The following is a 19575-nucleotide window of genomic DNA, read 5'->3' as shown; positions in this document are numbered from 1 at the left end:
ATCCAACTGGAATCTAACTATCAAACCGGCATCCCATCACTCCAATCCCAGCGAAATTCATGTTTCTAAACGGAGTTTTATCTTTTAGGAGTATTTTTATTCATTTTATTGGTAAATGGTAATGATGATTTTAATATTTCTCTCTCTTCCCATTATGGTGGCCGTAACTAATACTATACTATTATACGGGGATCCTTTATGCCCATGTTTCAAGTCTTGCTTCTTATATCTTATTCCATCATATCTCCCCTTTCTCTTTTTAATTTGTAGTAGAACTAATCTTTTTTTAAAAACAATAAATTTGTGCAATGAGTTGAAAATTTCTTTTGTGTGTTGGGTTTGTCAAAAAAATTGTAAACTAGTAATCCGCCATATTTTTGGTATTATATGTAGATAAACTGTATATTATATATTATATATATATATATATATATATATATATATATATATATATATATATATATATATATATATATGTGTATTTTTAAATATATACAAAAAATATTATACATATACAAGTAGTATATTCTTTTTATATATAGAAAATACATATGACATATTTTGTATATATTAATTACGTATATACACGTCATATATTTGAAAAATATACATCTCATATATATTGTATATGCACTTCTTATAAATTAATACCATTATTATATACATTGTATATATTGTATGCACAGTGGTAATAAATTATCAAAATACCATTAGGATTCGTCCACTTTCACCTCTAATAAGAGGAGAAAGAAAATTAAATGCTAAATGAAATTTAGATAAGAGGAGAAAGAGAGTGAAAAAATAAATAAGGATAAGAATCTATCCCATGAATTGTGCATTATGTTTACTCATTAATTGTGTGCTTAATCTGTAAAAAGAATTGCTAGTTATGGAATAAACAAAGAGTGATGCCATTTTTTAAAATAATTCTAAAGAAATGCTCAACCGTGTAAAAATCTCTTTTAACTATGTACTTAGTACGTGATACAGTATTGTGAATTGTATTTTGCCATATGTAAATTAATTTTCCCTGCTAGTTCTGTCAAAAGCTGACGTTAGATTATTTATCATTTGTCTATGAATCTCACATTAATATGCATATGAAAGTTACTGTAAGAAAAAATTAATGTCTTTGTCTACTTCTTGAATAAAGGGATAAAATGTTGGTGTCTCTTAAAAAAAAAAATTGGTTAATAGGTCGGAGTGTGAATGCGTTAAATTTATTTATACGTGAATTAATAAATCAATGTCATGTATTTACCTAAAAGACCCATATATTTTATATCAACTTCTGTTAAAAGGAGGATCAATTTTAGAGTTAATTTTAACTTTAGGAGAATATTAGGGTCCAATAGTAAAACTGTAAAAGGAGGCTCTTTATCATCCCAATGCCCAAAAAAGCATACTATCTTTTTCTTTTATTTTTCTCCTTTCTCGACTAATTCTAATTTTGAAGTTCTAATTTAGAGGATAAAAATGATTCCTACAAAGAAAATACTTAATCCAAAAAAAGTTAATAAAAATAAAAAATTAAATAACAAAATAACGAAAAGTAAATTTGTGAAGTGAAGTGGGTGCACGTTACCTCCAAAAACAAAAAAAACAAAAAAAAAAGTAAAAGGAAAAGGAAAACAACATCGTAGGGTATTCAATTTCAGTGCCGCCGAGATTGTTAATACTACAAATTTGGGCCGTCACCATTCTCGGGGCTCCGGTGACATTATCTACTGGGCTTCAAATCTTCATAGGAGCGAGCTTCATTATGTTGAGGAGGAAGCCACTCTGAACAAAACTAAGATTCGTTCGATTTCATATGAACACGATTTTGCAAGTACAATCTTAGATTCAGCTAACAGAGACATTTTATCAAACATGTTGTTAACAATCAGACAGGCGAGGCAAAAAACTAGAGCTCTCTTCAATCATCCTCTATATGTATTATACTCCACTAATACTCCTCCTGCCGCCGCCAATTCAATCCTTGCATATCCATTTTTACCTTCATCTGTATCAGTTTCTTCTTCTAATGTTTTGTCAACTTCTAGAACAATTGAATTACAGCCCAAAGATGTTGTTTTGTCCTTTAAGGAGTGGTTCATGAGCAGAAAAAACCCAGTTTTCGATCGGATCTTTGATATATTGAAGACACAAGATGATATTACAGCTGATATTTCACTGTCTCGATTTAACCTTAGACTCTCCGAAGCTTTGGTGCTTGACGTGTTAAATTACGAGAAAAACAAGGATGTTTTATCCTGTTTGAAGTTCTTTGATTGGGCGGGTCGACAGCCGGGTTTTCATCATACCCGGGCGACGTTTAATGCCATTTTTAAGATTTTGTCGAAGGCAAAGTTGATGTCTTTGATGGTTGAGTTTTTGGATAAGTATATGAAGCAAAGGTATTTTCATAAAGCGAGATTTTACAATACTTTGGTCATTGGATATTCGGTGGCTGGCAAGCCTGAGCTTGCACTCCAACTGTTCGGTAGAATGCGTTTTCAGGGTGTTGATTTGGATGCGTTTGCTTATCATGTGTTGCTTAATGCATTGGTGGAGGATGGTTTTTATGATGCGTTTGAGATGGTTTTGAAGCAGATTAAGTTTAGGGGTTTTGAGGATTCGATAACACATGCTATATTCGTTAAGAGTCTTTGCCAGCAAACGGAGCTGGATCGAGCTGAGGAGTATCTTAGAGGGTTGTTGAGAAATGGAGGGGTAGGGTTGAGTGGCATTGTGGTGGCTAATCTTGTGGATGCTTTGTGTAAAAGTAAGCAGTTTATGAGAGCTGCAAGTTTGGTTCAGGATTTTAGAGAGTCTGGTTTGGTTCCGATGGAACAGGCATATAGTGTGTGGATTAAGGACCTTGCTCAGGCCGGGGAGCTAAGTGAGGCAGTAGAATTTCTGAAAGGCAAGAAACTGTTTGATGGGTATGTTCCTGATGTATTTCGCTATAACAGCTTAGTGTGTCGGCTTTTAAGAGAGAACAGGTTAGAGCAGGTTTATGACTTGTTGATGGACATGAAGGATCAAGATATAGTACCTGACGATGTCACCATGAATGTAACTTTGTGCTTCTTCTGCAAGGTGGGGATGGCTGATGTTGCCTTGGAGTTGTATGATTCGAGAGCTGAATTTGGACTCTCTGTAAGTAGTATGACCTATAACTATCTGATAAATACTCTATTAGGTGATGCAAGCGTCGATGAAGCATATTTCGTGCTGAAGAATGCCATTGAACAAGGTTATTTCCCTGGTAGGAGGACATTTTCAATTATTGCTGATGCTCTTTGCAGAGAGGGGAAACTCGATAGAGTGAAGGAGTTGGTTCTTGCTGCTCTAGACCGGAATTGCATGCCCAGTGACTCGACCTACAACAAGTTCATATCAGCCTTATGTAGGGCCAGCAGGGTGGAAGATGGATACTTGGTACATGGAGAGCTCAGCAGATTGGATAGGGTTACTAACAAGAATACTTATTTTCACTTGATTAGTGGCTTTAACAAGTCAAGTAGGGGAGATATTGCAGCAAGATTGTTAATAGAAATGCAAGAAAAAGGTCATAGTCCAGATCGGAGATTGTACAGGGCGGTTATTTGTTGTTTATGTCAGATGGAGGATCCGGAGAAGCTATTTTACAGTTTATTAGAGGTTCAATTGTCTCGGCATGAGCCTAGCTGCCTCATTTATAATTACTTCATCGATGGAGCTGGTCATGCCGGAAAGGCTGAGCTGGCCAGAGATGTTTTTGAGATGATGAAGAGAAATGATATCACGCCGAATTTGCAGTCTGACATTTTAATATTGCAAAGTTACTTGAAAGCTGGAAAAATTGCTGATGCTTTAAACTACTTTCGTGACTTGTCCAATAGAAGAAGTCTAGGAAGAAAATTATGGAACACCATGATTGTTGGCCTTTGTAAAGCTAACAAGCCCGAAAATGCGTGGAACATCTTCTGGGAGATGAGATCAACTGTTTTGCGGCCAAGTATGGAATGTTATGAGGAACTTGTTAAATTGCTTTGCTCGCAAAAAGATTATTATAAGGCTATTCTTCTGGTCGAAGACTTGATGCAAATTGGTCGTCGGGTGTCATCCTTCATTGGCAATGTACTTTTGTTACACTCTTTACAAACTCCAAGAGTCTTCAGTGCTTGGATGCACTCAAGAGATTTGCGCAATATGAAGGATCACAGCTTAGCACTAGGGGAGCTGATAAAGACTTTCTCTGGTGGTAGTAATCTGGATGGAGATATATTGGAAATGGAAGAACTGATTCAACAATGCTTTCCACTTGACGTATACACTTACAATTTGTTGTTGAGAAAACTAACCATAAGTGAAATGGACCTTGCTTGCAAGTATTTCGACAGATTATGCAAGAAAGGACATGAGCCAAATCGATGGACTTACGATATATTAGTTCACGGCTTCTTAAAAGTTGGTCGATCTTCTGAGGCTAGAAAGTGGATGGAAGAAATGTTCAGTAAAGGTTTTGATCTGACTGAGGCTACAAAGGCATTTGTTTAAGCTAGCTTTGAATTTCATTCTAGATGGAATGGGGTCCCTCATTCAGGTATTGAAATGCAACATTGTTTGATATTTTACTTTGTTGTATTCCTCTTGTGAGGAGAAAAAACATCAGCTTCCTTTAGCTTTCCCCCCACAAAAGATATAAAAGAACTCTGGCTGTTTTACTTCTTTCAGGACCCAACTCCTATGACTAAAAGACTATAGAAGTAATCTAGGATCATAGTTGCAACTCCAGGAGAAAACCATGAGCAATGACCAGGAATTTTTTTTAACTTCACCTTGTATCTCTCTGTTATGGAAGTGTTACCTATAAAAGCAAAATTTGATCTCTTATGAAGCCTTGGGAATTCCTCTCACATTGTAAACTTTGCTCACTTCCTATATTATTAGCGCACTTCGCCTTGCCTCCGGAGCTCTTTTCTTAAGAAGTTTTTTCATGAGAGCTCGCCCTTAACCCGTGTTTAGCTTATGGTCTTTCAACTGCCTTTAGACTGTTGCTAGGGCTATTGGATTTTCTGTGTTTTCATTCATATTCAATGTTCAACTACTGAAGGGAAGAAGCAGCCCTCACATTGTCCTTTTCTTTCGAGTACTCTAAAAATCTGACTTTGAAATTCTGCATTTTAGGTTGATTTGCTTGGATGTGATTACTGATGTGGCTGTCTGGAAGTAAGTTGGTGGCACATGAAACCTAAATGGAAATATTAGTGCATTTGAAGATGGAGTACTCCTGGCTGTTGGCCGGAAGAATTTTCTGGATTCAATTCAATGAGTCAGTGAAGTGGCCACATAAGGGATGTCATGTCCTGTGCCCCAAATGAATCTGAAAGGTTGAGAAGTGGTATCGGGACCATGGAGAAAAGCCTCAACGATGTGATAGCCAACCGATTAACAAGCTTACCGGCTTCAGGTTTGAAACCACTTGATTTGAAATGGTTATAGAAATACTTTTAGTAGTTTGTAGATTTTGGGCTTATTTTCATCTTGTTGAATTCTGGGTTGTAAATGAGGTGTTCTAATATCTTTGGCTTACTATTACGCTTTTCAGTGCATGTCCTATTTACTAGCTATCGCTTTTGCTTTGCATCTTTCTTCTAGATTTCGTGGTGTTCCTATTTTTCTTATGATTGTTGTGGTGATACTAATATTTACTAATATTGTCTCCCTTTGCTTTGCATCTTTCTTCTGGATTTCATGGTGTTCCTATTTATCCTATGATTGTTGTTGTGATACTAATATTGTCTCCTTTTTGTCATTTTGTCTTTTTATTTTATTGAGCCGAGGGTCTTTCGGAAACAGCCTCTCTACTCCTTCGGGGTAGGGGTAAGGTCTGCGTACACACTACCCTACCCAGACCCCATTAGTGGAATTTTATTGGGTTGTTGTTGTTGTTGTAATATCTTTGGCATGTTGTGGCATCTATCTGGAACTCTGACTATTCTAGTTAATAATTTCCTAAAACTAAATTTCATGGAAAACTTTGGGGCACCAACATTGTAATTTATTAGTATATAAAGTGTTGATCATGTCCTTCTGAATGCATCTATTTCCAAAATATGTATGGGCATTGTTGTTATTTCCGGCTCAGTTTTTCGATTTCTATTAGATTTTGAAGAGTTTGGGATAGCAATAATAAATATTCCCCGTGTCCCCAATTTGTATTAGACACGAAGATTAAGAAAGAAAGGATGACTTTCACACTTAAGTTAGATATAAATAAAGTACCAAAGGTATTGTCATACCAAGTAATTCATCTCAGTGGGGGCACTGTAGCCTACAACAAGCATGTCAATCACAAAATGGGAATAAAAGTTAATTGGTTTCTAATTATAGAGAGATGCCAATCTTTGGGAGGGAAAAAGGAAATAGTATCAAACAAATTGGGAGATGGATTTAAATGATGATAATAGTCATTACAATTATTTATTGTTTTGGTTCTCAGCAGAGGCAAAAACACTAGGTGATTTCTTTACATCTATTTAAGCCCTAGTAGACGGAGCACCCGGTATCTGTGCTGGTGGGAAGCAACAGGTACCGTGTGTATTTAGTCAAGGTGCGCGCAAGCTGGCCCCAACACCACGGTTATCAAAAAAATTATTTATTGTTTTGGTGAAGTATATGTTTAAGAATTTAACAAGTGATTATGCATCATATTTTCATTTATTTCTCTCATCATCACCATTATTATTTTTAGGGGTTCTGCATAAATGCATTAAGAGCATTTGAGTGTGATAGGCGTCGTTCCTGCATTACGATTGTGGTTGTCTCCTCCCGTCTTCAAGCAGTGATGTCTGCTTTCACCTGCTTAGCAGTTTATATCATTGGACTTAAGCTGCTTTGCAGGTCATCCATAACGATACCAACTTCACCTCTACTGGTTAAAATGCATGATAACCATTGGGGCTCAGTTTTAGCAATAAAGGCCTTTAGTCAGCGGGTGGATCACAAAACTGATCCTGTTCTTTTGCTGTTTCTGATGCAAAATAAAGTTTCTCAGTCGTGTGGTCGGCCTTTTGCCAAACCTATCAAGATAATACTTCCCTGCTTGAGATGGTCCAAAAGTTAGTGATGTCCTTGAGGAGAATTGATGTAGTTTTTCACTGTATATTGCTAGATAGTTCTTGCTAGCTTGTACTTTCGTAGTAGCTTGTAGCCTTGTACGATGCTTAGCAGTGAGTTTGCCAGGCGCGATCTTATGCAGCTTCTTTTCTAGATGGTTATCTAGCATAAACGGAAATTGTCAGGCACCATAAAACATAATGGGTAAAAGCTTAATATTCTGTTATATATTGTTGCTGAGTTCTTTAAAAGGTTCGTTTATCATGATAGCTGCTTGTGCAGAGGTATAGCAGTTGCTTATGTAGTGATTGATTGATTCATGATAGTATGTCCTGTAGAATGTTAAGCACTGATTGAAGCAAACACAGATGCTCATATTTTAGTTTATTGGTTCCGTTGGTATAAAACTAGAGGGGCTGTAAATGATGTGTAGTAGAATCCGTTTATATAATTTGAACTTTGAGGGTATTTGCTATTCTTAAGACATTTTAAAGAGTTCTTGTTCGAGACATTCTTGGCTTTTATTTAGCAGATACAGTTCATCTGTGGAAGAAATGGAGACCGTGAACCACTTGTTTATTCATTGCAGATTTGCATGGCAGATATGGATCATTTTCCTGAGGTTATGGAATACAGTGTGTACAGTGGGTGATGCCTGGAGATCTGAAAGTGATACTGCAGTGCTGGCAAGGGCAGACAGTGGAAAAGAGATGAAGAAAAGATTGGAAGATCATACCTTTATGCATATTATTTGATTGTGTGGGCAAAGAAGAAATGATTGAATTTTTTGAAGGAAAAAAGAGGAATATTTCTTATGTATAATCTAAATGCGTTCAAACTTAATAATTTTGGTGTAAGAAATTTTGAAGATAACGTAGAATCCTAGAATTTTTTTACTCCTTTCAGTCATAGGAGTCAACTAGAGACTTTTGTACTATATCAGTACCTCCTTGGTACTGTTCAATCAATAAAATTACCTACTTCAAAAAAAGAAAAGGAAGTTCTCCCCGTCTTTTTTGACAATATATTTCTTCGTTTGTATCAATAATTGTGAATATTTACCTGGGAGAAGTTTGCTGCCTCAGTTCCTGTGATTACTTATTTATGTAAGGATCATATGTTAGTTCTTTGATCAAATTTGGACATTATATTTGATAACTATAAAAAATCTTTCCCATGGAGGGAAGAATGTTTCTAATCCAAACATGGAGTTTGAATTTGAGAAAAAGATTATTATTGCAACACATATTGCCTGAAAACTTTAGCAGAATTTGATTCAATCCATAAACATAAGTGTGCTCGTATCTGTCTGAACATTCTGTGTCCTATTCTTTTTATTTTTTTATTTTATTCCCCTCCCCTTTTGATTACCGTTTGATCCCCTTTGTTGGAACTATTGCACATTTGTTGATTCTTTTTATTTTTTTATTTTTTATTTTATTCCCCTCCCCCCTTTTGGTTCCTCTTTCACTCCTCAATTACAACCGCAGAGTCGTGGGTTCGAGTCACCAAAGGAGCAATAGCTCGAACAAAGACCATCTGAGCAACCCCTATTGTCCTTTGTCCTATTCAATTGCCACTGAAACTGGCTACTCTGCATTGCCAGAAAAAGGGCGGGGGAGAGAATTGAAATTCATCTAGCTATGACAAAAATGAGACAATTCACAAGAAGACTTATTGATCTTAATAATAACCAAGTGTAAATATTTAAACATCACTTGTGTAGTTTTTCATCTTTCCAAGTGCACACTCACTTATGTCTTACAAACTTATTTTGAATTCACAATACATGTCAAGGGTCAAGCCTCTCCTGTATCCCAACCCCACAAAGAATCTAGTCTCTAACAAATGGCAGTTTTATATTACCAATCTACAAATTCCAAGAATAATGTATGTCATGTACTCCTAAAATATGGTGGATAAGCAAATGCAACTGCACTTTCAGCATTTCCCATGAATCAAAGCTGAATCCAATCTGTGAAGCTCCAATAGGCAATCCACCAGACATTGTTCAATTCATATAGTATTTTGCGCCAACTGGCGACCCTGATTGCTCAGATGGGAGAGAACAATGTTCAAGCAGTGTCCCTTGCCTGTCTTGCAATATTAAAGTTGAGCAAAAAGAATTTCATTCCATGTATCTGGAACACCAGGCAAGCACCAATGCAAGCAATCCTGCATCCCGGGTGTTGCTTTGATGCTGTATCGAGATATATGACCCTCATCTCTCAGCTCAGATACAGCTGTGATATCCAAAAGCTTTACAGCTGTTCCTTTTACTGCCCTTGCTGCAGTAGAGTCACTGGATTCATCTTGTAGAACCTCTTTTCCACCAGCAAGCGGAGTAGTGTTATCACAGGTGCCTCCACTGTTCCAATCTCCATTAAAGAAATGCCTGGGTGATATAGACCGGTAAAATACTTTAAGACCAGGGTATTTTGGCAGCTCAGAATTTATCCAATTAATGATACTGTGAATTGTAAAATTCTTGGCACCAGCGATATCAGCAATTTTCCTGTTCGTGTTAGGAACGCCACCAACATACATGACCCACCGGTTGGCGTTAAGCTTTCCTCTATTCCAATGGTGTCCTGTGTTTAGCACAAGGACATCAAATCTGGGTAGGAAACGACTCAAAAATGCTGGCGGACGATCCAGGTGCATGGCGTAATCAGTAGCAGGGTTTGAAGCATTAATGGGTGTTAAGTTACACAGACTAGCAGACCAATAGTAAAGAATAGTTGTTTGGGTACTCGGAAATCGATAAGCCCATCCATCAGGTCGTTTAGCACCACGAGCCTTTACAAGACCATATTCACGTCCCACGTCGAGAACATCAGGTCTGTCTTCACCACCAGTAATCATACACATAAGCGACTGAAATTGCTGTCTACCAAGGGAATCCCCAATAAAAGCCAGAGTTTTGTTCTCCATCCTGGACGCACAACCAAGTTCAGAAAATTCCTTGTATGTAAAGCCAATTAAATATCACCTGAAGAATTGAAGAAGGGAGAAAGCAACGCCATATTCTATAAAACAACAAAACTTAGACACTGAAAAATAGTGCAAACAGAATCATCTCTTTTCAGAGATTAGGATGTGAGAGGGATAGCATGCACTACATAGGGGAGCTTCACGGTCACAAATTCTTGCAGTTAAATGTGAGATATATGCTCTAATCTCTTGGGTTTACTCAAGCTTACACTTCTGCCCTTGGAAAATACATTACAAGCCATGGTAGGTACAGTACTATTAATGCCAGACAGAACAAGAGAGAAGGTTTTAATAGAGTTCATAAGAAATTTTTAAAGGTTATACACATCCCAGGCATCAGAAAGTAATCAGTTGCATAAAAAGGAAAGCATACCTTTTCAGGAAGTTAGCACCTGTAAACTCTTCCATCTCGCAATCTCTTGGTCTCCAACGTAGTTTCTCGTATTCAAAATCCATACGCTGTGTCAAGCGGCAAGCCCACATGGATGACAACCATTGCTTGCAGCCAAATCCAGAATATAGAGGCCTACTATCATCTGTGACCCATCTACCTTTAGCAAAGTTACAACCTGGAAATTAAGACAAGGGTATTAATAATCAATTTCATTCTAACCATTGTACCAAATTCACCAACCAATTTAAGGATAGGTCGATTGGCAAACAAGGCCTTTTTTTTAAGATTATCCAGAACCCAAAAAAGGGTGAAAATAATTGGAAAAAGAAATAAATTAGGAATTAGTTCAATGACAATGTAATCAAATCCATCAAGATTTGACTTCCGTGAACATTAGAAGTTTGTTTTACAAACCTCTGAGATAAATTCTACAGCTAAATGACATCAACGAGAAAGGAAACAAAAAATCAAATAGAAAGATGATCACCATGATCTTTTGAGGCAGATGTCAAATTTACAATAGGGCTGTCTGCAGAATTCACTGGAGCGGCAACTTCATTTTCTTGTTCTCTTGAACTACTCTTTTCTTCCAAAGCTCCTTTTAAATCTCCTCTTTGGGTAAAGCTGGGAGGAATACCCGCACTTCCTGAAAAACACCATTAAAACATCAAACTGTAGAGACTAGAGATTGCTTGACCTCAATAACATCTCAGGATACAAAGATATTATAAAACATGAAGAGGTACCAGTGGAAGTAGTTCTTTAATGCAGAGAAACTGACACTTTGGCAAGTATAAATCAAGTTGAGGAGTTGAAGCAACAGATTCAGTACACACACAGTAAGCAGATTAGGAGCTATTTATTCATACAACTCAGGAAAAGGAAGCTTCTCTTTCTTTTAATTTAAAGGACAGAAAACAGACACATTGATGTATGAAGATTAGGAGCTATTTATTCATACAACTCAGGAAAAGGAAGCTTCTCTTTCTTTTAATTTAAAGGACAGAAAACAGACACATTGATGTATGAAGCAGAGACAGAAAGGGGCATTACTATAGCACTAATTTTTCATAATTTGAGGCACTTAAAAAAGATGAAAGATTGTAGTCAAACATACCATACCTTCTATCTCAGTATTAGTAATCAGTTCTTCAGTCACCTGATCCTTTGTAGAAGACCCCTTAGTAGATGAATTTGAAATGGTGGGTTCAAATTTCACGCTTTCTTCTGATTTCCCTAATCTATTTCGTTCTCTTAAAACTTCTTCATCTTTCACTTTATAATCTGCAAGAGAACAGATAATAGATAAGTAACTTAACAGGATTCAGCAACGTCTCCATCAAGTTCTATTTACTCTGTCATAATAATGCTGTCATTTTCGGTTTGTCCCAAAACAGCTACTCGTATTAAAGAGGAAAGTTTCTCCCTCAACATTTAAACTGGTGCCAAATACATACTACATTATAGTGTTTCAAACTTAACGTGACATCTTACCAACTAACATTTCAACTTTTTCATATTTGAAACATTACGTTACCTATCCAAACATTTCACTCTCAATAACAACAAAATAGGTATCTTTAAAGGACATATCCACTAAGGGGGACTTTAAATTAGTAGCCATATTAGTTATTACTTAGTTGTTGAAGAAACAGATGATATCATTATTTACGTAGAAAAAGTTGAGAAAAGAAAATTCATGATTTAGCACAAATGCACAATTCAGGCAGATCAACAGGTGCAGCAGGTATCCACAACAAAAGAAGATCATTACGCGAAAGAACCAGACAAAACATGCAAGAACCACAGCTTCTGCCCTGTCATCCAAACTTGAATACAGCAATGTGATCCAGCGCAAAAACGCCATTTTTTTATTTAGACATGCTTTGTTCTGGTACCTGCTATCTACAATGGCTGCTCCAGTGGTATTGGTTTACAAACACTGGCTCATAAATGCATCTCAATCTAAGTGTGATCCATTCCACTAAGCATATCCAAAAAGTCCTCTTTTTAAAAATAAAATAGGTTGAACCCAAGTAGCAGCAGCTTCTATAGCCTCATATACTACCTTATCTTTAAATGGCTCAACATACTTGCTACTCCGAAGTGGAAAATGTACTACTAATGGTATGGAAAATATCAAAAGAGAATTTATGCCAAACCTGGAGAAATCTGGAAGACATGATCTTGAGATGGTGTCCAAGAAGAGAGGAACGGGCTTTTCACGTATGCCAAAGTAATAACAGTGGCACAGACTAATCCAATAAGGATGAGAGAGATCCGTGGCACCTTTAAACCTCCCTTCATCCTCGATGCATAGGATTTATATACTTGAAGTCATTCCACCTTAATGGATGTTTAGTTCACTTCAGATTAATATCTGAAATAGTTGAAGGAAAATGTTTGAGGCAAGACCGAGAAATAGCGTTTCAGGTGTAAGAAGATTGATTAGAGATTCACAGGGCAATTTTTAGACTCATGATATAGACAACAGATAGACAGTAATTTTCTCAAAAAGAGAAACACAATTGTGCTGTAAAGTGTGTCAGAAGTTAATGAAGTATAAATACAAACTTGAAACAGTAAATATTGTATGGGTGGTTATGAGGGTGTTATAGGAAAAGATATTGTTAATAGGCTCACAGTACAATAAGTCCAAAACTACCTCAATCTCCCTTCATTATTAAATACTGTAGTATAAATATGCGACGAAAAACCTCTAATTGTTTGAGATGCCTGACATAAAAAATAAACATCTTGTATTAGACCTTCCTTCATAGGAAACTACAATCAAATAGTCAACACTTAAGATTCCTCTTGGACCAACAGCAGCTATCTTTCCTTTAGCTTCCTTCTCGAGATTCAAGAGCCACTTTTTGGGTTAACCCACCTAATTTCATGACAAAGCTGCCCTTGCCTTAACTCATTTCTAATTATCTTCCTAACTTCGGTCCAACCTTGCATCTTAACACATCAGTTTTGGACGAAACACAGAGCTGCTTTTTCATAAAGACATTTCAACTACTGAAATTTCAGATTGAAGCAGATCCTTTCAATATCTCTGTTCCCCAAAGAACTAGTGTTAATTATTAAGTAAAAACTAGTTAGATGATAGTAAAAAACGAACCGCTTGCTTTACCAATATCAAGGAATAATATCAAACAATTTCAATTGGTGCAGAGCCAAACAGGAAGTTGATGCAATTGTGAAGTCCAATCAAATCAAGGAACCTTAACCACGCAAAAAAAAAAAAATGCATCAACAGGCAAATAATGAACCACCCACACAAAATTACATAGATTAAATACATACACAGAACGAAACATTCAATAAGTTTGGATATTTAAGCAATTAAAAAAGCAGGCAAATAAAAGAACACAGAAAAACAAACTGAATTACGTCGATATGAAGATAAATACTATAATCTGTAATGTATACCTGAAAATGACTGAAATTAACCTCCGAATCCTCGGATTTGATCTTGGAACAATAATTCTTTAGCAAATAAAATATTAAATTCAGTTTCGAAATATTTATGCAAAAAGCGATGCGAAATTGAAGTTCAGAACAAAATGCAATGAGGGTAAAGTTTGAAAGGAAAGCTGGAGAAGAAGGAAGGAGCTCAAGTGTGAGGACGAATGAGAAATGGTGGAGGAGATCGCGGAGACGGGAAAATGAAGGAAATTATATACTGTCTTGTTATACATAGAATTTAACTTTTATATACTTTGTTTTCTCTCTTTCTTTTTTTTCACCGACAATTAATTTAGTATTATTTTTATTAGTATAAGTACAAATATAATAAATGACCTGTCACGTTCCATTATGTTAACACTAATGTAGTTAATGTATATAAATTATGGGTGTTTAACGGACGAGCTGGGACGGGCTGGACATAAAAAAAATCAGCCCGTCCGTTTAACGTTGCGGGCCGTTAGCGGGCTGAGTTAGCGGAGTGTACTTTTTCGGGGTTTTTTTTGTCCGTCCGGGTTCGGGCTTAGCGGGCCGTGGATTTTTATTTTTATTTTTTAAATAAATTTTATTTTTCTTATTCAATGTTATTGATACTTAAGTGTTTGCAAACTTTTAAGGCTTAGAATTAAACTTTGAAGTTTAAAATTTAAAATTTGAATTTTATAATATTAAAATTAAAATTTGAAAGTAAGTGGCTACAAAAAATTATTTAATAAGACCTATATGTAAGGATCAAGCTCCGAAAACTTTCATTTGATATTTTTATTGAATAATATATAATACTTCAAATTAAGTTGTAAGTTCTTTTTTGATTTTGTTATTTTTGAACTTGCAAATTAAAAGTTTACAACAATTACAAAAAATAAATAGTACATCACATGCTTTGCATCATTTTTGTAAGTTCATCCATGTCAACATGAGGTTCTTGATTTCCGGCATTGGTTGAATCAGAACCATAAACCATTATATCTCCAATTTCTTGGTCCTCCGCTTCATCTACCTCGTCACGCCCTTAATTTCGTCATTCTGATCTTACCCAATCTCCGAAGCACACTAGAATTTCCAAAGCGTTGCTACCCAATGAATGACGGGTATCTCCTAGTTGCTGCCTTGCTTGGCTAAATACGCTATCTGATGCGACTGTTGAAATCGGCACATTTAGCACGTCTCGAGCCATGGCCGAAAGAATAGGAAATTGATTTGAATTGCTCCTCCACCAACCCAGTGGTAGAAATTCCTTTGTGCGGGGCTCTACTGACTTTTGCAAGTAGAATTGAAGTTCATCAATATTCCTGCTACTGGTTTGTTGATGCTCCCCTATTGTAGACCAAATCAAATAATCTTCAACACCATCATTATCATCCAAAGCACTGCTCCCAGATGTTGAAACTGAACTTGAAGGAATATTTGCATCTACAGCAGAAGAAGCATAAACAATGTTAGCATAATAATTATATAATGTTTCTAAATGTTTGTGTAGATCAGAAATACAAGTGTCAATATCAGGAGTTTTAGTTGGTCCAATATCCATATAAGAATATAAAGCAGTGATTAATTGGCGATAAGTGGCCATTTTAATAGAAGGGTTTAAAATAGCACCAATTAGGTAAATTGGGGAATTGGGTAAATATTTTTTAAACTTATCTAGCATAGATTCAACAACAGAAGTATATCTTTCTTTCTTCTTCAAATTATGTAGTAAAAGAGAAATTTCAGCAATATGAACTAAACCATTTGCAATAGTAGGATAATAAGCTCCAGAAAACTCAAGTGTAGCCACATAAAATTTTTGTAAAAACTTTACAACATCTTCAATGACATGAAATATTTCAGAAAGTGGTGGGTGTAGATGCAATTTTAATATTGTAATAGCAGCATTGTTGTTAGAAGCATTATCAAATGACACACACAAAACTTTTTCTGCAAGATTATAAAATATAGCAACTTCATGGATAGTATTACTTATAAATGCACCAGTATGACTTTGATCTTCATCATATTTAAAAGTAATAATACATTTTTGCATACAAAAATTACCATATATCCAATGGCATGTAACAGTCAAATAATCATTACCATTTACAGCACGACCAATATCAGAAGTAAGAGAAATTCTACAAGAAAGACTGGCGAACAAATAACGTATATATGTCTGATATTGTCAAAAAAGCCTAAAGATATCAGCTCTACAAGTACTTATAGGAATACCTTTAAACAAAGGGTTATAAATTCTTTGAATATAAGTAACAAGATATGGTGAAGCAACAAAACTAAAAGGTAAACAACCTAAAATAATCATTTTAGGTAATTCTTCCCGATCTTTCTTAATATCGTATTTACCCATTAACCCTCCAGTACCCGGGTTAAGTTTTTGTTGTCCATCTTCCTCATCTACTCCCCAATCAAGAGTGTGGTTGTCTACCATGTGCCTACGAAGTTGACCCGTTCCCCCTCCCTTACCGGTCTCATGTTTATAAATATCCTTACAAATTCTACATCTTACATCATTTTAATCTTCTTCTAGTCTGTCAAAAAAATTCCAACACTTACTTCTTAATCTTCGATTTTTCTTAATAGGGAGGGGAGGCCTACTTGTATTACCATGACTTCCACCCCTAATATTTTGAGTTTGACTAGCATTACCAGGTGTAGCTGGTGGTGTTTCAAGATTATCAGGCGATGGAAATGGAATATCATTTAAATTATCATCTAAATCATCATCTATACCATATTTTTCTTGAAGTCCCTCATAATCTACATTTAAATTTTCACGTGAACTTTCAGAAATATGTGTAAAGCTACTAGAAGAACAAGCACCACCTCTTGATCTTTTGAAAGTTTTCTTACTACCACCTCTACTAGTGCACGCTTTTTTGGCTGCTCTAAATATATCCATTATGTAAATTAAATTAATAATTATAAATAATAAAATAAATGTACACCAAAGAAAGAGAAAGATATAGAACGAGTGTACCGGGATTCCGGATGCCGCACTAAATTTGATATCAAAAACCAAACTTCCAATTGATAGATCGATACTTGATAGTTGATACCACACTTCACTTGAATACTTGATATTTGATAATAATAATTTTGTAATGGCTAAACTAAATATTTGATGAAACTTAAAATAATAAGTAATTGAGAATTTAAGAACAATAATCAATAATATCAAGAGAGAATTAGAGTAGTAAGAGAGTGAATTGTGAGGAAAAATGAAGAAGAAGGGGGGCTATTTATAGTTTTTAAAAGGTGAAAATTGTAATTTATCAAATACTAGGGGTGTGGGGGCTATTTTCTTAAGAGGGTAGGCCGAAATGGCCATTTCTGTAAAAAAAAGCCGTTGGCCAACGGTCATATTTGAATTTGACCGTTGGCAACAGTCAAAAAAGAAAAAAAGAAAAAAAAGAAAACGTTAAAAATCGGGCTGAACCGGGATGTAGCCCGTTAATAACCCGTTAACGGGTTCCGGTGCACCGATATCAAAAAACTGTTCGTTTGAAACCCGCTCCCCGCCCAACCCGTCCCAGCCCGCCCCTCACGCTACAGTAGTGGGCTGACCCGGGATGAACCGGGTTGTAAACGGGTCAGCCCGGCCCGATTAACAGGTATAATATAAATTGATCGTATACAGATTCAAATAAGATATGTACAGAATAAATATGAGTTATAGCAGTAACTTTATAGCTTATTCGGCCAAGCTTCTTTTTTGCCGAAAGTGATTGTTTTTTTGGCCGAAAGTGCTTTTTTCTAAAGTTAAAGTTTTTGGGTTAGCTTTTAGAAGAAAAATAAGTGCTTTCGAGCAGAAGCATAAACAGTTTTTGAGAAGTAGAAAAAGTATGTTATCCCCGAAAGCACTTCTTCGAAAAATACACTTAAAATCACTTTTTAAAAGCTTGACCAAATATTAATTACTGTTCAAAAGTGCTTCTTCAATTAATTAGCCAAACACATACTACTTCTACTCCAAAAGTATTTTTTTGAACTAACACTTCTAAGAAAAAACGTTTATCAAAATAAGTTAGATTTTAGTTTATCAAAATAAGTTAGATTTTAGAAGCTGGCCGAGCTATTAATTTTATCATATCAATTCGTTCTTATGGTAGAGATAAGTATAATACTAAGAAACCTTTATAAGTTTAGTGTATAAAATTAAGCGAAATTTAGTATTGATGCTTAAATTTTTTATTTTTTTTGGGGGTGGGGTGGTGGGTGGTGGGGTGGGGGGATTTCCAACTAGTTTAAAGTTTAAACGATCGTGCGGACCACAAAAAATATAATGCTTATAATCGAATAAGTTGAACTTAGATTATTAAACTTGGCCATTTATTGTTGTCCCTTACCACACGCTTTTGTGCACTTTTTTTGTGTTCTGTATACATCCCAATTGTTCAAAAAGGGGTATAAAAGAATCTTAATTGCAAAAATATATTTTATGGTTGATTTTTTTCTTTTATCATTGGGTATGAATTTTAGCCATTTATAATTCTAGTTAATTTAATTCTACAAAGTCTTGCTGAAATGCGGTATTATGGCAAAAGAAGAAGTCTTTTATCATTGGGTATGAATTTTAGCCATTTATAATTCTAGTTAATTTAATTCTACAATTCTTCTTCTTCTTCTTCTTCTTCTTTTTTTTTTTTTTAGAAAAAAAATATATTTAATTTGTGTTCTTATTGTTTACCCGAAAAATGGATAACAATTGAATTTATACGTGGTTCTAAGGATACGCAGTATAACTTAGTACAAATTGAGGAAATATATAAATGAATATCGCTATTAACTATGAAAGAAATGAATGCAAACCGAATGAATTAATTTGTCTAGGCCCTCAAGTTTGATCACCCTCCAACTGAATGGAGAATAACGGATACAAGAACAAAGTGACTAAATACCAAAACCAGAAGGGAATATATTGTTTTGTATTCTATGAATCTGAATGCCCCTTACAAATGACCAGACCCCCCTTTATATAGTGGGGAAGTCCTATTCTTAATGTAATTTTTTAAATACAGCAAGGAATCCCATGATAAATTAATTAATTGACCTCACATTGAGATGCGTCGTGATTTTCGCCGAGATTCTTGCCCAATTGCGGATATTCCAGCTTTCTGTTTTTGGCTCGATAAGCTTTCCTCGATCTTGGCCGATCTCGGCCTCGATCGGTCCCTATTTTGCTCGATCTCGATCTTGACCAATCTCTATTTTGCTCGATCTCGATTTTGGCCGATCTCGATCTTGACCGGTCTATATCTTGATCGGTCTCTGAGTCTCGAGCTCGGCAACCTAACTTCGCATCATGGCTCCATATTATACGAAGTTGAACCTTGGTCTATCATGTTCCAATCTCGATTATTTATATGACGGGCAAACTCGATTTTGACCGTATACAGATAGTTTCCTCATTTCTCGGAAAGAAGATATCGAGAAACGATATGAATTTCCGAACTCCGACTAGATGGGTAATGACGTCAAAGACGAGCCCGATTATGACATATGTGACAAACGTCCCGTCGGTCCAGTTACCAAGGCATTAAATGCCTGTCAATCATTGGTCGGCCACTACCAGTTCTGAACCGTCATTACCAAGCTATAAGTATTCAAACTTTCATACTCATTCAAAC

The 19575-nt window shown here is 35.7% G+C and overlaps 2 protein-coding genes across 3 annotated transcripts; one reads left to right on the top strand and one right to left on the bottom strand.

The window, feature by feature from the left end:
* Window positions 1-1504: 1504 nt before the first annotated feature.
* Window positions 1505-8085, top strand: LOC104088872 (pentatricopeptide repeat-containing protein At1g71210, mitochondrial). Its single transcript, XM_009593617.4, has 3 exons — window positions 1505-4573; window positions 5158-5440; window positions 7679-8085. The coding sequence occupies exon 1, from the start codon at window positions 1873-1875 to the stop codon at window positions 4525-4527; it is 2655 nt and encodes an 884-aa protein (XP_009591912.1). The 5' UTR covers window positions 1505-1872; the 3' UTR covers window positions 4528-4573; window positions 5158-5440; window positions 7679-8085.
* A 665-nt stretch (window positions 8086-8750) lies between these two features.
* LOC104088875 (protein trichome birefringence-like 14) lies at window positions 8751-14165 on the bottom strand. Of its 2 annotated transcripts, XM_009593621.4 has the most exons (7): window positions 13916-14159; window positions 13617-13707; window positions 12640-12857; window positions 11600-11761; window positions 10965-11123; window positions 10457-10652; window positions 8751-10024 (listed from the first exon to the last, which is right to left on the bottom strand). In XM_009593621.4, exons 3-7 carry the CDS (start codon window positions 12782-12784, stop codon window positions 9196-9198), a joined length of 1491 nt encoding a protein of 496 aa, XP_009591916.1. In that variant the 5' UTR covers window positions 12785-12857; window positions 13617-13707; window positions 13916-14159; the 3' UTR covers window positions 8751-9195. The 2 variants fall into 2 exon arrangements, with proteins under 2 accessions (XP_009591916.1, XP_009591914.1); XM_009593619.4 differs by lacking the exon at window positions 13617-13707 and having other exon boundaries at window positions 13916-14165.
* Window positions 14166-19575: the final 5410 nt, after the last annotated feature.

This window comes from Nicotiana tomentosiformis, chromosome 7, assembly GCF_000390325.3.
Source record: "Nicotiana tomentosiformis chromosome 7, ASM39032v3, whole genome shotgun sequence".
Classification (NCBI taxonomy): domain Eukaryota; kingdom Viridiplantae; phylum Streptophyta; class Magnoliopsida; order Solanales; family Solanaceae; genus Nicotiana; species Nicotiana tomentosiformis.
This window is presented reverse-complemented; position numbering and strand designations above follow the sequence as displayed.